The sequence below is a fragment of the Crocodylus siamensis genome, chromosome 3 (assembly GCF_052110815.1).
Source record: "Crocodylus siamensis isolate JL-2025a chromosome 3, ASM5211081v1, whole genome shotgun sequence".
NCBI classification, from domain to species: domain Eukaryota; kingdom Metazoa; phylum Chordata; order Crocodylia; family Crocodylidae; genus Crocodylus; species Crocodylus siamensis.
The window spans coordinates 45,508,444-45,526,531 of NC_143397.1; the positions used below are offsets into that span (position 1 = coordinate 45,508,444).

The 18,088-nt window shown below is 39.5% G+C and overlaps 1 protein-coding gene across 1 annotated transcript in view; it reads left to right on the top strand.

Moving 5' to 3' along the window:
• ADGRV1 (adhesion G protein-coupled receptor V1) overlaps positions 1-18,088 on the top strand; it is a 479,769-nt gene that overhangs the window by 178,080 nt on the left and 283,601 nt on the right. The window contains exons 59-67 of the mRNA XM_090037635.1: positions 2,185-2,349; positions 4,940-5,057; positions 6,635-6,758; positions 7,840-7,978; positions 8,100-8,285; positions 8,742-8,974; positions 11,667-11,815; positions 13,820-14,018; positions 14,530-14,749. Coding sequence (XP_089893761.1) covers positions 2,185-2,349; positions 4,940-5,057; positions 6,635-6,758; positions 7,840-7,978; positions 8,100-8,285; positions 8,742-8,974; positions 11,667-11,815; positions 13,820-14,018; positions 14,530-14,749 — 1,533 coding nt within the window. The remainder of the gene's footprint in view (positions 1-2,184; positions 2,350-4,939; positions 5,058-6,634; positions 6,759-7,839; positions 7,979-8,099; positions 8,286-8,741; positions 8,975-11,666; positions 11,816-13,819; positions 14,019-14,529; positions 14,750-18,088) is intronic.

An 18,088-nucleotide genomic window follows, 5' to 3' on the forward strand; every position in this document is an offset into this window, starting at 1 on the left:
AAATGCCTGCATCCTGTGCAGAGCCTGAACTGCATTTGGAGCTTCAGGCTGGTAGGAGGTACCCAGGACCACATAGGTGGCAGGCGAGGAAGCGGGGACCTGCCTGCCACTGTTCCTGTCTGACCCAGGGAAGAGGAAGTCCCAGAGTTGCTCATGTCCCACTCCAGCTGGGGGCTGTGGGGACTGGCTGCACTGTGTGTGGGGCTTGCCAGTCACAGCAATGGTAGCACACGGGTCCTTACTCCCTGTCCCCTCCCCTGGTTTTCCCCACACTGGGCTGGAGGCTCTAGCTGTGGGATGTGGGTGTACAGGGAGCTGGGCTGTAGGGAGCCCCCCACCTGCCTGTGCCTGCTCTCAGTGAACAGGGAACACATGGGGTGGGAGGGCAGAAAGGGGGGCTTGGCCCCATAATGGGAGTAGGTGCAAGAAGGAGCGAATCGATCCATCACCACTGTCACTCTCCCAGGCATCCAAAGGCAGCTGCTGCCCATAGCACCCAGCTGGAGGGGGTAGGAGCACCGCTAGAGCATCTACTGCTCCTGGGTCAGCTGGAGATAGCAGGGGTGTCAATGCATGCCCCCCTTCCTGTGCCCAGAGGTGTAATGAATAATTTTAGTGCCCTGGGCAAACCCTGTGGGGAGGAGAGGTGTGGTGGCACTGAGTCCGGGGGACCAGGGCTGCCAAGAACAGGAGGCAGCGAGGGACTCTTACCTGCTTCCGGGACCCAAAAAGACCAAGCAGCTGCTTCTGGGACATAGTCTGCTTACCAGGGTTGGAAAGGCTGCTGGTAGTGGGAGATGCAGTCACCTCTAGGGTGCCGGTTGCATCTCCTGTATACGTCATCCCTTTTGAAATCCTAGATCTGCCAGTAAAAGATATAATCTGGTTCTTTGGTTATTCTGGCTACACACTGTGTCGCTAGGTCACATGGTGTTTTGTCTGATTCCCACTAATCCTTGGAATTTTTATAAGCAGAAGGGATATCTAAAGCAAGCCCTTGGATGTTTGCCGAGAAAGGAAGCACTTTTTGAAGGAGTGAGAAAACAAGTGGTTTTGTTTTTCTGTACAAGTCCCCACAACAAATAGTATATTGGGGTGTGTATGTGGCCTCCAGTATTTAATATAACTAGGTTCCTTCTGGCTTCAAAAGGAGAGAATTATTTGGTTTTCCAGCCTAGCAGATTTGCATCCGGTTTTCTATCATATTATTATTTTTTGTCTGGTAATAGGGTATATATGAAGGATGTCTTAGGAGCAAAATTGTAAAGCACTCTGCTTTAAATTGAAGAAATAGTTTTCACAAATATGCCAGGCTATTTTATTAAGCTACAGTTTGCATATGCTGTATACCTGGCATATGCATTTTAAAATAATCCTTCATTTTCCTACACCACTTGGACCAGGAAGACTGAGAACTGGTCTCCATGTGCTAAGTTGTCATGCCTTCATTAGGTCTATTGGCTCTCTAAATCTACTCTTTTATTCTGCTTTCTGCACATCCTTTCACAGCATCTGGTGAAGTGAGCTTCAGCTCACAAAAGCTTGCTTTGTCTGTCTATTTACTTACCTACTTTGGTTAGTCTATAAGGTGCAAATCTATCCTGCTTTCCTCTAAATCTCACAGAGACGCCACAAAACTGTTATCTTGGCCCCTGTGGTCTCTCTGAATTGGGCTCCGTGGATGGGTTTAGGCCCTCCTGTTCCTTTGTGTTATGGTAAGGAAGTTCTCAGACTTGAAAAGATCAGGGCTATTTAACAATTGTGTTGTTTTTAACACGTGTTTTTTAGAGCTTACCTTCAGGCACACACACACATCCCCATTTTCATTACTGGGCCTTTACAGCTTTAATTTGTTTTAAGATGTCTAATGATGTAGAATGCTTTCCCTTTTGCTGTTGTATCATTTTTTCTCTGTTTTTTTAGTGATTCATTGCATATAATTGTTTTGAATCATAAGGGATACAGAAATACATTAAGTGACTAATCTTTTCTAGGCATTCAACAGAATGCCTCTGTGCAGAGGATGTTCAGTCTTGTGTCTTGGAGACACGTTAGAAAATAATATATTTTCATGTGTTAAAAGCAGCGTTATATTTTTTTCCTAAGGTAATGTTTATAGTAACATAATATTTTAATGTTCTTTCTTAGCTGTCTTTCCTAACTCTTCCTTCTTTTTTTCTTCAGGTAACAGTTAAGGAGCCAGAGTCACCTGGTGACCCTGCTGCAACTGTGTTTCTCACCGTTAGTCGGAGTCAAGGAGGAAAGGGTGAAGTCAGAGTGATATGGATTCTTGAGGAAGCAGCCAGATATGACCTTACTCCTTTGAATGGGACTCTTCACTTTAATGAGGTATTCTCAGTGCTATAACATCCCATTTGTTCTCCTTACATGTACAAACCTTTTCTTTTTTGTATGTAGTTATATATAAACAGTTATATGTTTGTGACTCTGTGTGTGTGTGTGTGTGTGTACACGCATCAGCCTATATACACACAACTGTGTACAAGTAGAGCATTGTTATGTATTAATGTATTATAACAAAACAGAAGGAAAATAAATACAGTAGGGTGGTATGAGCAAGATAGCTAATATCTTTAATTCAGAAAAGAGGTTGTGGCTTGTTCCCTCTATCAGATCAGCATATTGTAAGTCATCCAAAAAATGGGAGTTTTTTAAAATGCTGTGTAAATTACTTTTAAGAGAATCAATTTTATAATAACTCTTTCCCATGGCCATTATTAAGATAGCTCATTGCATTAACTGACACTTAGCTGGCTGTATAGAGGGATCAAACATACAATTAAGAGGCAGCCATTTCAAAATAAAGAGCATACTTTCCCAACTAACCTTCAAAGTAGCCCTTAGCTGCCCAAGTTATTGGTTTCATATGGTGCCTATATACATGATGATTTTCACCATTTAAAGTATTCTAAAGCCATCACAATATATGTGGGCATCTTTGGAACATTTTTTAAATGGTGGAAATCATCTTTATTAAACCTTGTTGTATGTGTTTTAAATGCAAGGCAAACTGTAGTGGTGCATCTCAGCCTATCTAGTTTAGTTTTATTGCATGTGTAATTAACTGGGCCTCTTCAAAATGGTAATTACTAATTGCTGCATCATCCAGCACCCCTGCCTCCTACTCTACAGAACTACAGCAAAGCATGAGGCTTGCACCAAACTGTGAAATGTCTATTAAGTTTTAAGGCATTTACTTAAAGCACTTTAGGTACAAGTGCAGGCAGGGTTCTTTGGGGTAGATGTGATCTTTTATTAGACCAACTGAGTAGTTGGAAAAAAATTCTTTGCAAACTTTTGGGTGCAATCATCCTTCTTCAGGCTTAAGTGTAAAAGTTACAGTGCCTTTAAAATATCTGCCCTGCATGTATGTAGGCACGCCACAGTGTGTGTGTTTGGGGTGGGGGAAGTTCATGAAGACAGCATTAAAGACCGAGAATTGTGATTTCACTGACTGGCTTTCTTGCATGCATACCAGCCTCTCGCTTCTTTACTATTCATTCTATCCAGGAAGAGCACAGACCAATTGTAGATGCTTCCTCAGCCTGACAAAGGATATTTGTACTTGAAAGTTTGCAAAGAATATTTTTTCCAACTCTTTGAGTTTGTCTAATAAAAGATATCAGATTTACCGAAAGAACCTTGTCTGAGAATTGTGAAGCTATTGGCAGTTGACTGTAACAGACTAATTTGTCTGTTTATAGGCTTTCTAAAGTACTGAACAAGAAAAAAATCCATTTTAAGTAAAACAACATTTAATGTGTATCTTGGGATATTTCTATTTTATAACTGAATTAATTGCACCAGGTAACATATTGATTAGTCTAATATATTGACAGTTAGATCGTTCAACAATAATGCCCATTTATTTAAACGAATGTATAATGGTACAGAGATACAATCAACTTGCAGTCTTACTAATTTTTTTCTAAGCATTTAATTGTTGAAGTAAAGTTTGCTGTGGCTGTAGGAACAGCCAAAGGTTTCTGGAAGTTTTTACAACCTAGGATACAACCCTCGTAAGTGTGTCATTTATTTTGGGAGCGTTCAATTCAAGGAGAACTGGCCAGAAAACAGAATTTTCTTACAAAAATTAGGGAGCTTTTTGTAAACTCTTTTTTCCTTCAGATTATGAGAGAGGTGCAAAGGCAGCACATAATGAAATTCTGCAATATTTAACTTTCAAGTCACCAAAACATTCCTGCACAAAATATGTTTTGGTGTTTCTGAAATGTTATGATGCTTCCCAGGATTTTCAGCTTCACAGGAGCCAATGTGGAGAGCCTGAGAACCAGGCAGCCCCAAATCCATCATGTAGGCTGCTTGGAGAGCTGGCCAACTAGGGATGTCTAGGCTGGGGAAGGTGGAGGAGCTCACCCTTTGTAAACTGACTATCTGAGGGACTGGATAGTAGGTATGTTGCTGGAAAGCCCCCAAAAGGGCTAATTTGCTTTGAAATTTCTCTTGGAAAACTGTCGTTTTGATTGAATCTGTGTTTTTTTTTTAGAGGAAAAACATTTGACTGGAAAAAAATTTAATAAGCTCCACCTAGCAGCAAGTTGGGGCTTTCTCATGGGCAGAGCGGGATCTGTAATAAAATATATCCTGGACTCTTTGGAAATTATTTCATTTTGTTTTTAGGCTTGAATTTTGCAGGGGTGGGGGAAGTTTATAAAGGCAGAAAGAAGCTACTGTTGCTTTTTGTAACTTGAAGACATGGTTTTGATTTTTCATTAATCTGAGGGAAACTTCAGCTTTGCAATACATCTTTTTAAAATTTAGATAGATTTGTAGAATGTGCCATGTGTTGAAATTGTCTTCACTCTCACTGACTTTATTAGCAGATAAGCATACCTGACTCCTTGCATAACTACTGTAATTTTGACTACTGTAAGTTTTCCTTGTCTTCCTGTTGCAGACTGAATCCCAGAAGACAATTGTTTTACATGCCATAGAAGATGGCCTGTTGGAGGGGAATGAAATGTTTACAGTTCAGCTAGTTTCTACTGGTGAGGCAGAAATATCCCCAATAAATGGTAAGGAAATAATAAAGTTGTGGATAGACAGATGTGATAACTGTATCACTATAAAAGGATATTGATACAGACTTATGATACAACTGTTATGTCTGCATCATTCTGTAGTGATATAAGCATAGTAACAGCCACTCCAATCCTGCTTCATTCAGGGTCAAAGCTAGGGCTAACTTAGATCACTGAAGGCAGATGCAGATCTAATATTCAGATCAAAACAGCTCTGCACATACCCCCTTGCCCTTTTAAAGTGGCTAAAATCTAACCAAGATTTAGAATGTTAGGAAATAAAAGGTAAAAAGAAGTAAGTTTAAGAGCTAAATTATCTCTCAAAGGGAGATTTTGAATCATAAACTCAAATATATCCTGCCCTGAGGCTAATTCTTAAATGTATGGTATAGGTGACCAGTTTAAACAGGCTGGCTTTCCACTATTAATTTCTTATGTGTAATGCACAAGCAATGAATATCAAGTAAAGATTTTGTTCATATTTAAAACGAGATTAATTTTAAGAATGAAAGATTCTTGAAGGCAGTAAGATTTTTTTTTTTCAAACTTCCCCTTTTTTTTTAAATTAATAAACACTCTTTTGGCTTAGAAACCTATCTGAGGTATAAAACCACAAACGAGAGGCCATTGTGAGACTGCAGTTCACTTTAATGAAGTCTGCAGTCATTATGGGGAGGGGGTGGTGGACCCCATATTTTGACAGGATATGTTCTCATGGGAAGAATGAAATCGACAACCTAAATCGCTGTTTGTGCTGGTGTTCATTCTTTGCAGAAATAAGAGGGAAATGGATCTCTCCATTAATGGAAATTTTTAAATAATAGACTAATGAAGAAAAAACAAGTTGGCTCCTCTCAATCTACTTACGGCTTTTTTTTATACTCTGTAAATGTAATTGTGCTACTTGTACAAAAAACAGGGGCCAAAATTAAATAGAATCCCCTGTTTTAATTTTTTTATTCTACTATTTCATGTTTTTTTCATTTGAATTATTTTTATGTATTATCATATGTTATGTTTAATTTTACTTTAGTTTAAATTATAGGATGTGTAATTTTATGATATGCTTTTACCAATAATCACAAATCATGTAATTTAATCATTATATAATATATAATTTTATTGTTAATTCCACTATATAATTTTTAGTGAAAGCTGTAAATAAAATGCTAGTGCTAGAACTTGTATAATACATTTTTAAATTTTGTCACTCCTTTGTTTGGTAAAAGTTGGTTAAACTACTTGATTACATTTATTTATTTATTTAACTTCCATGGATTTCAGTGTGGCCGGTCTCAATTCCAATTAACATGTAGTTGATGGAGTTGTAACGATATAAAAATAGTGTAAGTTGAGGTGAGAATTGGGCCATTTGATTCAATTGCCCCATATACAGGACAAGGATAATATTATATAGCCAGCATGGTGTTTATATTAATTTAATGAACTCTTTTAAAAGTTCAAGGTCTATATATTCTGTGCAAGTTATTTATATCTCCATTTTTGTTGTTATCATGTAAGTTTAATGATACCATGTAATTTAAATATTATTCATTGACTTTTCTACACAGGTCTGGCAACCATCGTTATTCTTGGTGATCAGGGAGCTTCTGGGGTTGTCGGGATATCTCCATCATCCAAGCATATTTTCATTGGGGAGCCCTCCAGAAATTATAATGGAACTGCATTTATTGGGTAGGTAAAACTGAGTTCTTTGCTTATGGTCTGAATGTTCAGCGCTTTATACAAGTACTGAACAACAACATGTTCCAAAGAAGTTGTAGGGTGTTGTACCTATCCTGTTTCTGAAAATTGGGTGTCACATCATTTTCAGGAAAGTCATTTATTTTTAAAAGCATGGTACAATGTACAAAGTATATTTGGATCATATCTGCCACATATCTCCAGGGGAGCCTGGAGGATCTTCAAGGACTTTAAGTTGTGAATGCATTAAAAGGAAGAGGCTTTTTACTGAAGCATGAAAAAGAAAAGTGGAAATTCAGTCACACTGCAAAGCTCATGCCTTCTCAGAACTTGGTCCTGTGTAATTACTGCTACACAATCAGTGTAGCAGTATTTGGTTTTGTCTGCTGGTATGCAAAGCAATAAAGAAATGGGAAATAAATTGAAACCTTTTTACAACTAAGCACCTGGACATGTAGGATCTAAATATGCCAGGATCTATTTATAACACTTTTTTTCTAGCATGCCAGTATAAAAAAGATGTTTTGCTGCAGCCTGGGGACTCCAGAGGGCTAGGCAGTACTGCCCAGAGCATTAGCTCAGGAGAGGAAATGTGTAGGCAGAACTATAAATCTTGCCCTCCCTCATGGTTTGCCAGGCTTGCTGTAACAGGAGAAAAGCTGGCTCCAGATTTTTAGAGTAGCAGCCAAACACATATCCCCGCTAGGTCCCTCTAACAGGATGCTTTTGCCTTACATGGCAAAATGCTGACAGGCCCTGCTGCTCAGTGGTCTGCCTCTTCCCTTCTGTAGTGCACCAGCACCAAAGATTGTCCAGTACACAGGGCAAGCAAAGCATAGACAATACTGCAGATACTACAATGCATTATCTACCTGCAAAAAGGAAATTGTAAGGATTGTAGTGCTGACATACTATATTAAATTGAAGCTTCAGTGATCCTCTTTGGTTCAGGCACAGATTCAGAGCAACCTGGCAGAGCATCAGCTCTCAGATACAGATAAGAAATATTAAAGCTATGAAATTAAACATGAACCAGAAACATATGAGTGTGTACATATGTTCTTACCTACAGTCTAGTACGTGGTCCAGGGATTTTTGGTGAGGTCACTGTATACTGGAATATAACACCCCCTCTTCCGAAGGAATTTGCTGAGATATCAGGGACCTTGACGATGCGAGATGGGCAGTCTGCAGCTGTTGTATTAATACAGGTACAAGAGAGATCTATAGCATTAGCTATTCCAGTACTTCCTTTTTGGTTAGCTATTAATGGTAGATCTCACACTGTGAATGCTTTAAACCTCTTCAGCTTTATTTGTTTTTTCCCTATAGGCTCTAGATGATAACGTTCCTGAAGAGAAGCATTACTATGAGTTTCAGTTAACTGGAATCAGTGATGGAGGCATTATAGATGAGTCTAGCAGCACAGCAAATATCACTATGGTTGCTAGTGACTTCCCCTATGGGCGGTTTGAATTTTCACAGGAGCTATTTCAGACAACAGAAGAAGAAAAATGGGTATTGAAATAAGGCTATAAAACTTAAAAGATGCCAGAATGAATCTAATATGGATCAGTTAGATGATTTTACTAGCTTTTTAAATTAACCTTAAATATCTGATGATGATTTACTGAAATCCAACCAGAATGTTTTCTGTAAGTGTGTAATACCATGCAGAGGCACAGTAGTCCCTTCCACAGAGTGATTCCCGGTGGTGTAAGCTTTTGGAGTTTTTTGGGTTGACAGAGGGTGGGGAGGGGAAGGTGGGAAAGACATGGGGGGGTGGGGAGGAGGAACAATTCTGAATTATTTGATTAGATACAAAAATCAAATCAATATGTAGTTTAGAATTTATTTTAATATAGTAAAGCTTATTGATAAGGTGTTTCTAGAATAATGTCTTTAAAAGAGGCCTAAGTCATTTATTCTAAGTAAAGCTAGAAATTAAAAAAAAACATGTTTTATCTTCCTCAGGTAAACATCATAATTTTCCGTTCTGGTGGACACTATGGCCAAGTGAAGCTCTGGTACAAGACATTAAATGGAACTGCAGAGGGGGGCATGGATTTCACTTCCACTTCAGGGGAGCTTGTATTTGAGCCAGATGAGATGATGAAAAAGTTTTCAATTGAAATTCTTGATGATGACCTTCCTGAAGGTCCTGAAGAATTTTCAGTTATAATTACCAAAGTGGAGCTCCAGGGAAGGTAAAGTTATATTTCATAATAGAGGAAAAGATGTATAAATATTTTACTGATTGATAATGAAAGCTAAGAGTTAGCAGATCACGCATAAGTTTTGAAGAAGACAGTTATTTTTGGATGTTCTGGTGAGATGCAGAAAGCAAAAGGTCTGGTAACTTACATATTGCAAGAAAATGGAGATACCTATCGATGAGTGAAATCTAGTTATTGAAATTGAGTAGAAGTTACAACATGAGAAATGCTATAGTTTTTTAAGAGGCTAGAAGTGATTGTATTTTATATTGAAACAAAATGTTTGAATTGCAAACTATAATTTAGAAAAACATGAATATTTTAAATAAGAGGAGGAGGATAATTGGAAGAAATGGTAACTACAACTGCCTAAAATTAATCTTCACATTACCATAAATAGCCCATCAAAGCTTTGCAATTGATTGTAAAAGTATTAAAAAATTAGAGATTATCTTATCTAGAATGAGGAACCAGAGATTGTGGTTCCCAATTTTACTAGATCTGTTAAATAAGCTTATGGGATTGCTAACTTTAAAACAGAAAGCTTTCCATGACAAAATCAGAACACTCAAAATCTGTTCCAAAGCACAAGGTCACATTTTTCACCAAGTTGACATTTGTGGGATATTTTCATTTTACTTGAAAATGAACTTTTGCACCAACCCTACTTCTAGCTGGGTGGTGAATGTCAAGGCTGTGCAGGAGGGACAGGTTAGGAAGGACAGGTAGGGGCATGGCACTCTACATTAAGGAGGAATACCCATCCTCATCGATTAACAAAGAATCAGAGGAGGGGCACTCTGAAGTGCTTTGGGTTAGAATACAAGGCAGTTGAGGGGAAAGAGACTTAACAGTGGAGGTCTACTACAGACCAAGGGGAAGAGCTTGACCAGGAATTCTTAGGTCAGCTTATGGAGGTAGTGAAGTCTAGGGATGTGGTAGTCATGGGGGACCTGAACTTCCCAGACATCTGGGAAGAGCAGTCAGCCAGATCTAACCGCTCACGTAGGTTCTTAGCCAGAATGCAGGACCTCCATCTAACCCAGGAGGTGCAAAGCCCCACCGGGGGAGACACAGGAGATGACCTGGTGAGGGGGCTGTGGGTGCTTGACCACCTGGGCGACAGTGATCATCGCCTGCTGGAATTCACCATCCAGCGTGAGGTGGCAAAGGCCTGCATCAAGACAGCAGCCCTAGATTTCAGGAGGGCAAACTTCAATGGGCTAAGGAGAATAGTCAGGGAAACACACATGCATCTCAAGCAGGTCTAAGGAGGTGATACTCCCCCTCTGTGTGGCACTGGTCAGGCTGCAGCTGGAGTACTGCGTCCAGTTCTGGGCACCGCACTTCAAGAGGGATGTGGACAATGTGGAGAGGGTCCAGAGGAGGGCCACTCAAATGATCAGGGGGCAGCAGGGAAGGCCCTATTAGGAGAGGCTGCGGGACCTGAACCTGTTCAGCCTCCAGAAGAGAAGGCTGAGGGGGGATCTAGTGGCCTGTTACAAACTAGTCAGGGGGGATCAGCAGGCACTGGGGAAGTCCCTGTTCCCCCGAGCACTGCCAGGAGTGACCAGGAATAACAGTCACAAGCTGGCAGAGGGTAGATTTAGGCTAGATATCAGGAGGCGCTACTTCACGATCAGGGCGGCTAGGATCTGTAACCAACTTCCAAGAGAAGTGGTGCTGGCTCCTACCCTGGGGGTCTTTAAGAGGAGGCTAGATGTACATCTTGCTGGGGTCATTTGATCCCAGTACTCTTTTCTGCCATGGCAGGGGGTCGGATTAGATGATCTACTCGGGTCCCTTCTGACCCTAGAAACTATGGAAAAAAAAAACTAAATAAAAAAAAAACAAAAGCAAAGTCCGAGATTAAGATGAATGCAACCCTTGTCTCAGTCAAACTATTCTTGCCGTGCTTATGCTATCTGACTCCTCCTTTATCTTTTGAAATCATCCACCTCTACAGCTGGCTAGTGGCACGTCTTACTGTAGAATGACTGATGTTTTAGAATTTTCAAAGCTCATTCTACTTGCAGCAAATAAGTAACATTTGGTTCAGTTCATACCTGCCAGTTATTCTGAATTTCCTAAAATGGAACTATTTTTCTCTCCTAAACATGCTACATATGTGTAACATTAGCACTCTAGAATTTTTGGTAGACTCCTATATGGAAATTTTGTTAAATCTCTCTGAAATCTCTCTTTATGGGGCATGAAAAGCTTTGGCCTCAATTCCATAACAGACCATTACGGCAACTGTGCTCAGCTAGTTTTGTATGCAGCAACAGGAGTCATTGTACACCAAACGTTTAATCCTTGAACCTGTGCAGATTCAAGGCTTTATCTTTAGAAACATAATCTTGTTAATGATTGGTTTCTTTGTTACCATCTGTTCTCAGGGGGTAATCGGGCAATTGTGTGACTATTTCAGATTGGGTGCAGATAGAACTGAAAAGAAGACAAAGGCACCCACTTCCAGAAATAAGCTACTGTCTTGCACTAATGTTGGTTTGGGAGGTGTGGTGGGGAGGGGAAGGGAAGGAGGTAAGAGCAGGAATGTAGAAACAATAATTGTAAAAAGAACAAAAATACTTATTGACTCTATAGTCCCATGTAAGTTTTGTAAACTATCCTCTTTTATAAAAGCTAATATATTTCATTTTCTTCCTTATGCACTTGCAAGTGGATTTGATTTTACTGTTAGAGAAGACGGACTACGGGTGGACCAGCCCCCACAAATAGGAAATGTCTCCATAGTTCGAATCATTATAACAAAAAACGACAATGCAGAGGGTATCATTGAATTTGATCCACAGTATATCTCTCTGCAAGGTGGGTTAACATTTAAACTGGTGTTTAAAAGGTAGGCTTGTTTCCAGGACACAGGATTGAGAATCAAGTTTTTTGAATTGTATTCTTGTTTCTGCCATTACCTACATGAAGTGCTTCTGGTAAGCTTCTAACACCTTCGTTTCTCATTTTGAACCTTTGGTAAATATAGTGTAAATGTCAATTTACTGTTTGCTCAATTACTATGTTCTGTCTAGGGTGATACGTTTTTCTAAATAAAAGTAGCATTAGGTTTTTCATTCTCGGCCATTGTAAGAAAAGAAAGGCTTGTATATTGTGTCTTTGCCTTTGTTGGTAAACATTGTAATCCAGGCCCTGGAACACATTTGTTCAAAGATGCAATAGGTTTTGATCCCCAGTCCCAACAACTGTGCCACGTGAGCATGGCAAGAAGTGCAGTTTAGGATGGGGGAATTGTATTCTAATCCTGCCCTTTCTACTCCCCAGGGCAGGGGGGAGCTGTGGATCATGAGCCTCCCCCTACACCAACAAAGTAGGGGGAAAGCCAGGTGTCCACAGCTGATTGTTGGCCCTGGCCTGCACCAAGGCTTGTTCAAGACCCTGGTTCAGTCCCTGGCTGGAGCCAAGAATTAACTGAAAGTATTAAAAGCGTTAAAATGTTGTTATTTATCATCATCATCATTAATAGCAGCATTATCATTAATTTTACTTATGGTATCATCAAAGTTTGCACTTTCTAAGTTTTTAAGTTAAAAGTATATTGCACTTAAAGAGAACATACTGGTATAAATTAATTCTAGTTAATAAGTCCATTAGAGTTGAGCAAGGAACTGGGATTGCATTTTTTTTTTTTATATTATCAATAATAAGCAAAATCTCTGGAAATATCTGTACCTACACCACTAACGTGTTTGATTCTTGCCTTATGAAGCTCTACTTAAAGTTTTCCTTCAAAATCCCTTGCAACTCTCAGCTATTTCTAGATGTGGTGACTTGCGTGTTCAATTGTGGAAGGTGCCTAAAATACATTCCACTCTGGCATTAGCTTATCTGTTTATGGATCTGGTTCGGCTCAAGATGATGTCATTAATGTGTACATTTTTATCTTGTTATGATGTGCTGTAAGACTACCTTGAATGTCCTTAACATAATGAATTAATACTTAGGCATACCTGTGGTCTCACAGTTGCCACAGTCGTCATTCTGTACAAAAAAAATACAATCTACTAATCTGTTTCTAAGGGAACCACAGACCAACATGCAACAAAATAAAATTACAGCTGTGCCATCATTACAGTGTCATCATTTCCTCTGTAACTGATTCAATTATTAAAATTTAGTTACTTGCATTGATTTTGATCAATGTATATTAAAACTTATAATGGAACAAAAAGAGAGCCTAGGAATGCAGCATACTTTGATAGCATTCAGTGCTTCTTTGCCTACTTGATTAAAGAAAATATTCATCAGTAGGCTACAGGAAACAAGATAAAGTCCATTTGTTCATTTTTAAAATTGTTGGACGCTATTGGCATGTCATCACCGTGTCAAAAAGTACTGAAAACTTTTACAAATACAGATTTCACTACTTGCTCCTGTTCTGTATGCCAAAAACAATGTCATATAGCCACCCTTAGAATAGTGCTAGATATGTGCAGCGCGGCTCTCATGAGCACATGCCTGTGAATAAAATACTGAGAGCAGTACTGAGTGCACTCTGGGCATGCTCCAAAGAACTGCTCTGTAGCAGATTTTGGGCACAGCTCATGTGAGTGAGGGGATTTGTTTACATAATATGATGTTCCTGAGCACTGACTGCCGCAGTGTAGACATCCCCTTCATGGACAGAACCAAGTACTAGAGAATGTCCTGCAGGTGAGAGTGGAAGTGGGCATTCAGGACACAATCACACATTTGGGATGCTTTAGTACTTTGGTAATACCTCAGCATGTATAATTTAAGAAGCTACGTCTCGAAAGAACACGATCTTTCTGTTCAGTAGTTTACTTTGAATTGCTTTTGCAGTGGAAGAGGATGTTGGGATGATCGTGATTCCTGTACTGAGAAAGCATGGAACTTATGGCTATGTGACAGCTGATTTTATCTCTCGAGGTGTTACTGCACTCCCTGGTGTTGACTACATTGTGAATAATGATTCTGTAATCTTCCATCATGGCCAGAACCGGAGCTTTATCAATGTTTCCATCATAGATGATGATGAAAGGTAACTGTTTTGGATGAATTAATTGTTTAGATATATATTCACTAACTTATTGTTGTTATGTTACCTGCGTATATGTGGAATTTAATAGAACAAACTGCTGACTCTGCCAGGAATAGGGATGTCTTGTAGTGGTGCTGAAAAATTGAGAAGAATTTAAAATGTAAAAATAGCCCTTAGAGCTTCATGATTCTCATAAAATATAATGCAAATCAAGAAATCACTGGCTTCCTGCTTAGGTTATCAAAAATCATTTATATGAATTTGTCAGAAATTATAAAAATGGTGTGCCTAAGAAACTAAGCAAACTTAATGTAAAAGAATGAAATAGCATGTTTGTTTCTTTCAAATCTCATGGTTTTAGGTGAAGAAAAAACAAACTTAATGCAATGTTTTGTTTTTGTGTATTTCACATATTGGGTGTGTATCACCATTCAGGCCAATGACAAGAGTTTCAGGTATAGTTTAGTCCGTATTGTCAGGTTCTCAGAATGTCGTGATCTCTTTGATGCAGGGAATCTGATGAGCAGTTTGAAATCCAGCTGATAGGAGCCACTGATGGAGCAGTCCTTGGGCGCCACCTAGTGAGTCAAATCACTATTGCAAAGAGTGACTCCCTTACCGGAATTGTCCGATTCCTCAACCAAAGCCGAATTATTCTGCCCAACCCCGATACATTGATGACACTGTCCTTGGTCCTGGAAAGAACTGGATGGTTGGTAGGAGACACCCAGGTAGGTCTTATCTGCTGAAGCATTTTATGTAACGTTTACTACACATAAAATAAATTGGAAGAAAAATGGTATGAAACACACCTAATAAAATAAAAAGATAATAGATTATGACCACCATAACTTCGTATTTTTACAGAATTTTAGGTACAGGAATGAATTTAGTCCTTCATGCCCTTCTAAGAGAGACGATATTTCAGAGATTAAGAACCTAAGCTATAAAGAAATTAATTGATTTGCTGCAGGTCACACACAGTACTTATTGAAGGACTGGGAATACGATGTAAGCCCCTTTTAAAAGTTGCTGCCACTGGGCTGCTTAATAGCCCAGGATCCCCTACAACATTCATCACTACAGGCTGCTCCTGCTGCTCCCAGTGATCAAGGCTTGTGAAAGGAAGCAGCCTAGTGCCACTTGTCAGTGCTGTGATGTTCCTGGTTGGAGACTTGGGAATCTGAGGCTATTACAACCAGGCAAGAAGTTGCAAGAGAATTCTCTGAGTGCAGATGCATCACTTCAACCCTATATTGCTTGCCATTCATGGGGAGGCAATTTCAAAAGAGTTGTAATTTTGACTCTTCTGTGGAACTATAAATACCACAGTTTTCATTACCTTCTGATAATGGTGCTGTGTTTCCACTAAATCTAGTTATTCTTGAATTAGAAAGAGAATAATCAGGCCATATCAACTTCTGTGGAAATGTTTAAAGTGAAATCTTCCTTTAATAGTGAATAATATGTTCTCTTCTCCTAAATGGTTCAGATCCTTATCATTTGTATGTTGACTTGATAAACCCTTAACATATTGTGTTGATTTTAATCATAAAAATAAATGTTTATGTTTTTTGGCTTTAAACGCATCACTTTTTCTAAGTTGCCATTGCACATGAAATATCTTTCAAGGACTAGTCCACAAATCCCCTGTTCTCTCTTCCTTTGTGTCCTTCTCCTTGACTAATTTCTACCCTGGTTCTTCTGGGGATGTTTTTTTTTTTTTTAACTTATGATTAAATATATATGTGTATGTGTGTGCATGTATATGCATATATTCAATACATACGTGTGTGTGGGTATATATGTGGGTGTGTTGTGTGTGTATACAGCTGAATATGTATTATATATCCATAAAAAACAGCTTTTGAACTGCAGTCTTTAATAGGCATATGTAAGTTATCTGTGACACTAAGGTCATTACCCTTACACTTCCTCCTGCATACTTTGTTTAACCTCCTTGGTATCTTGTCTTAACTCCCATTAAAAGTCATGTTTATGCTTTATTTTGTCCAAGCTGAGTCATTACATTGACTTCAGTGAGACTCCTTAATAGAGGTGGACAAGTTTTTTGTCTGTGACTCGTTCACTAAAAAAGTTTTTGGGTACTTGGGAAGTGGAGCATCTAGTCTTTGCTCTAATGAATAACGGGTAAAGGGGAGATCTGAACCACCTAGAGCTCCCACATTGTGGTTGAGTATCCTAATCAAAGGCTATAAGGGTGCTACCTCCCTATATTGTGTGATAGCGCCTAAGTCTGCTTGTAAATCCAGTGTCTTGTTTACAAATGCCTCTTTATTTTATGTTTTAAAAATTATACATTTTAAAATCAAAGTGTAGTTTCATTTTATCCCCAGTTGAATTTTTGATTTATTAAAGATTTTGGAAAAAATGTTTTAGATCTATTTGAAACACTTCATTTCAACTACTAGTGAATTAAAAAGAAATGATTATCAACAAATTTCTGCTTTGTGAAAGGTGAAAAGAAAATTGAACCAGATCTAAGTATTTGCGGGGTTGGGTCTTTTGGCTGTAAGCTATTCATAGTTAAGGCTTTGTGATCCTGGGTGTTGGTACAGCATCAGACAGGTTAGGATCCTGATCCTGATTTGAACTTTAAGGCGATACTCTAAGTAGAGTAAAAATAAGAAAGTGAAATAAAAATTGACTCCTTTGCATTTATTAACCTCTAATTTCTTGACGTTCTGAGGGTTTAATAATAGTCCTGAGGGTTTAGTAATACTGGATTTTTAGTACTATTGAAATCTTCAGGTTTGTAGTAATATTCAAACTTCCTACTTCACCATTTCTTTTCTTGGAAGAAAGAAAATTGGAGGAAATTGCCACATTGCATATGAACTACTAATTAAGTATGACACATTAAACTGTATATTTTAATATATATGGTAGGGGTGTGCGAAATGGGCCATATTCTATTTTGATTTAGCCCAAATCAGGAACAGTGATTCGATTTGTTCATTCAGACCACTGTCCTGATTCAATTTGGCCAAATCAGAATCTGAAGATTCAATGCTAATTCAGAAAATCAGCGATTTGGCCGTAGATACAGCTTTAAATGTCTTTTCTACATACCCCGAGGTACCAGGTGCAGCTCATGAATGCTTTGATGGTGGAGTGGATGGAGCGTCCCACAGGAGCACCGGGGGGGGGGGGGGCGGGGCGTGCTCGGCGGTGAACCCAGAAGTAGACCAGAAGTACTTGTGGTCCACTTCTGGGTCAGCTGCAGAGCATGCAACCCCCCCCCCCCCCCCCCCCCCCCCCCCCCCCGCTCCTGTGGGATGCTCTATCCATCATTGGGGGGGGAATCTGGGTGCCCCCATACCCAGGAGGCATCAGTTACTGAACCAGGGGGTGGAGGGACCCGTGCACACTCCCCAGCAGACCCGAAAGTGGACCAGAAGTGCTTCTGGTCCACTTCTGGGTCCGCTGCCGAGCGTGCTGGGGACTCCCACGAGCTCCCATGGGATGCTCCATCCAGCCCAGCATCTCAGCATTCATAAGCCGCCTGCTACTTTGAGGTATGTAGAAAAAACATCTAAAGCTGTGTCTATATCCAAACCATTGAATCTTTCCAAATTGCTTCAGAGGATTCCGATTTGATTTGGAGAAATTAAAGGGTCTCCTGATTCAATTCAGAATTGGAGATTTGGCTGCTGAATCAGGCTGAATCTCCGCCAAATCAAATTGGTGACCAAAGCTTTGCACAGTACTAATATATGGGACTGGGATGGCATGGGCATAGGCTCTAAGGCACACGGTTGACAGTCCACAGGTCAGAAGTTCAAGGCCACAGCAGAAGCACTCACAGTGTGACCATGTCAGCTTCAAACAGCTCTGTGAATTCTGTTAAATACTTTGTCATAAGGACATGAAAAGGAAGGAAGGACCATTCCTCAGATCCTATGCTACCAGTACAGGATACACATACATGCACTCACACAGACATATACATACATATAGATAATCGAATAACAGAAATTCTGTGGAGAATATAATAAGATTTAAGTTGTGTGCTGTTTTTTTGTTGTTGGCCTGTTATAATATTGATG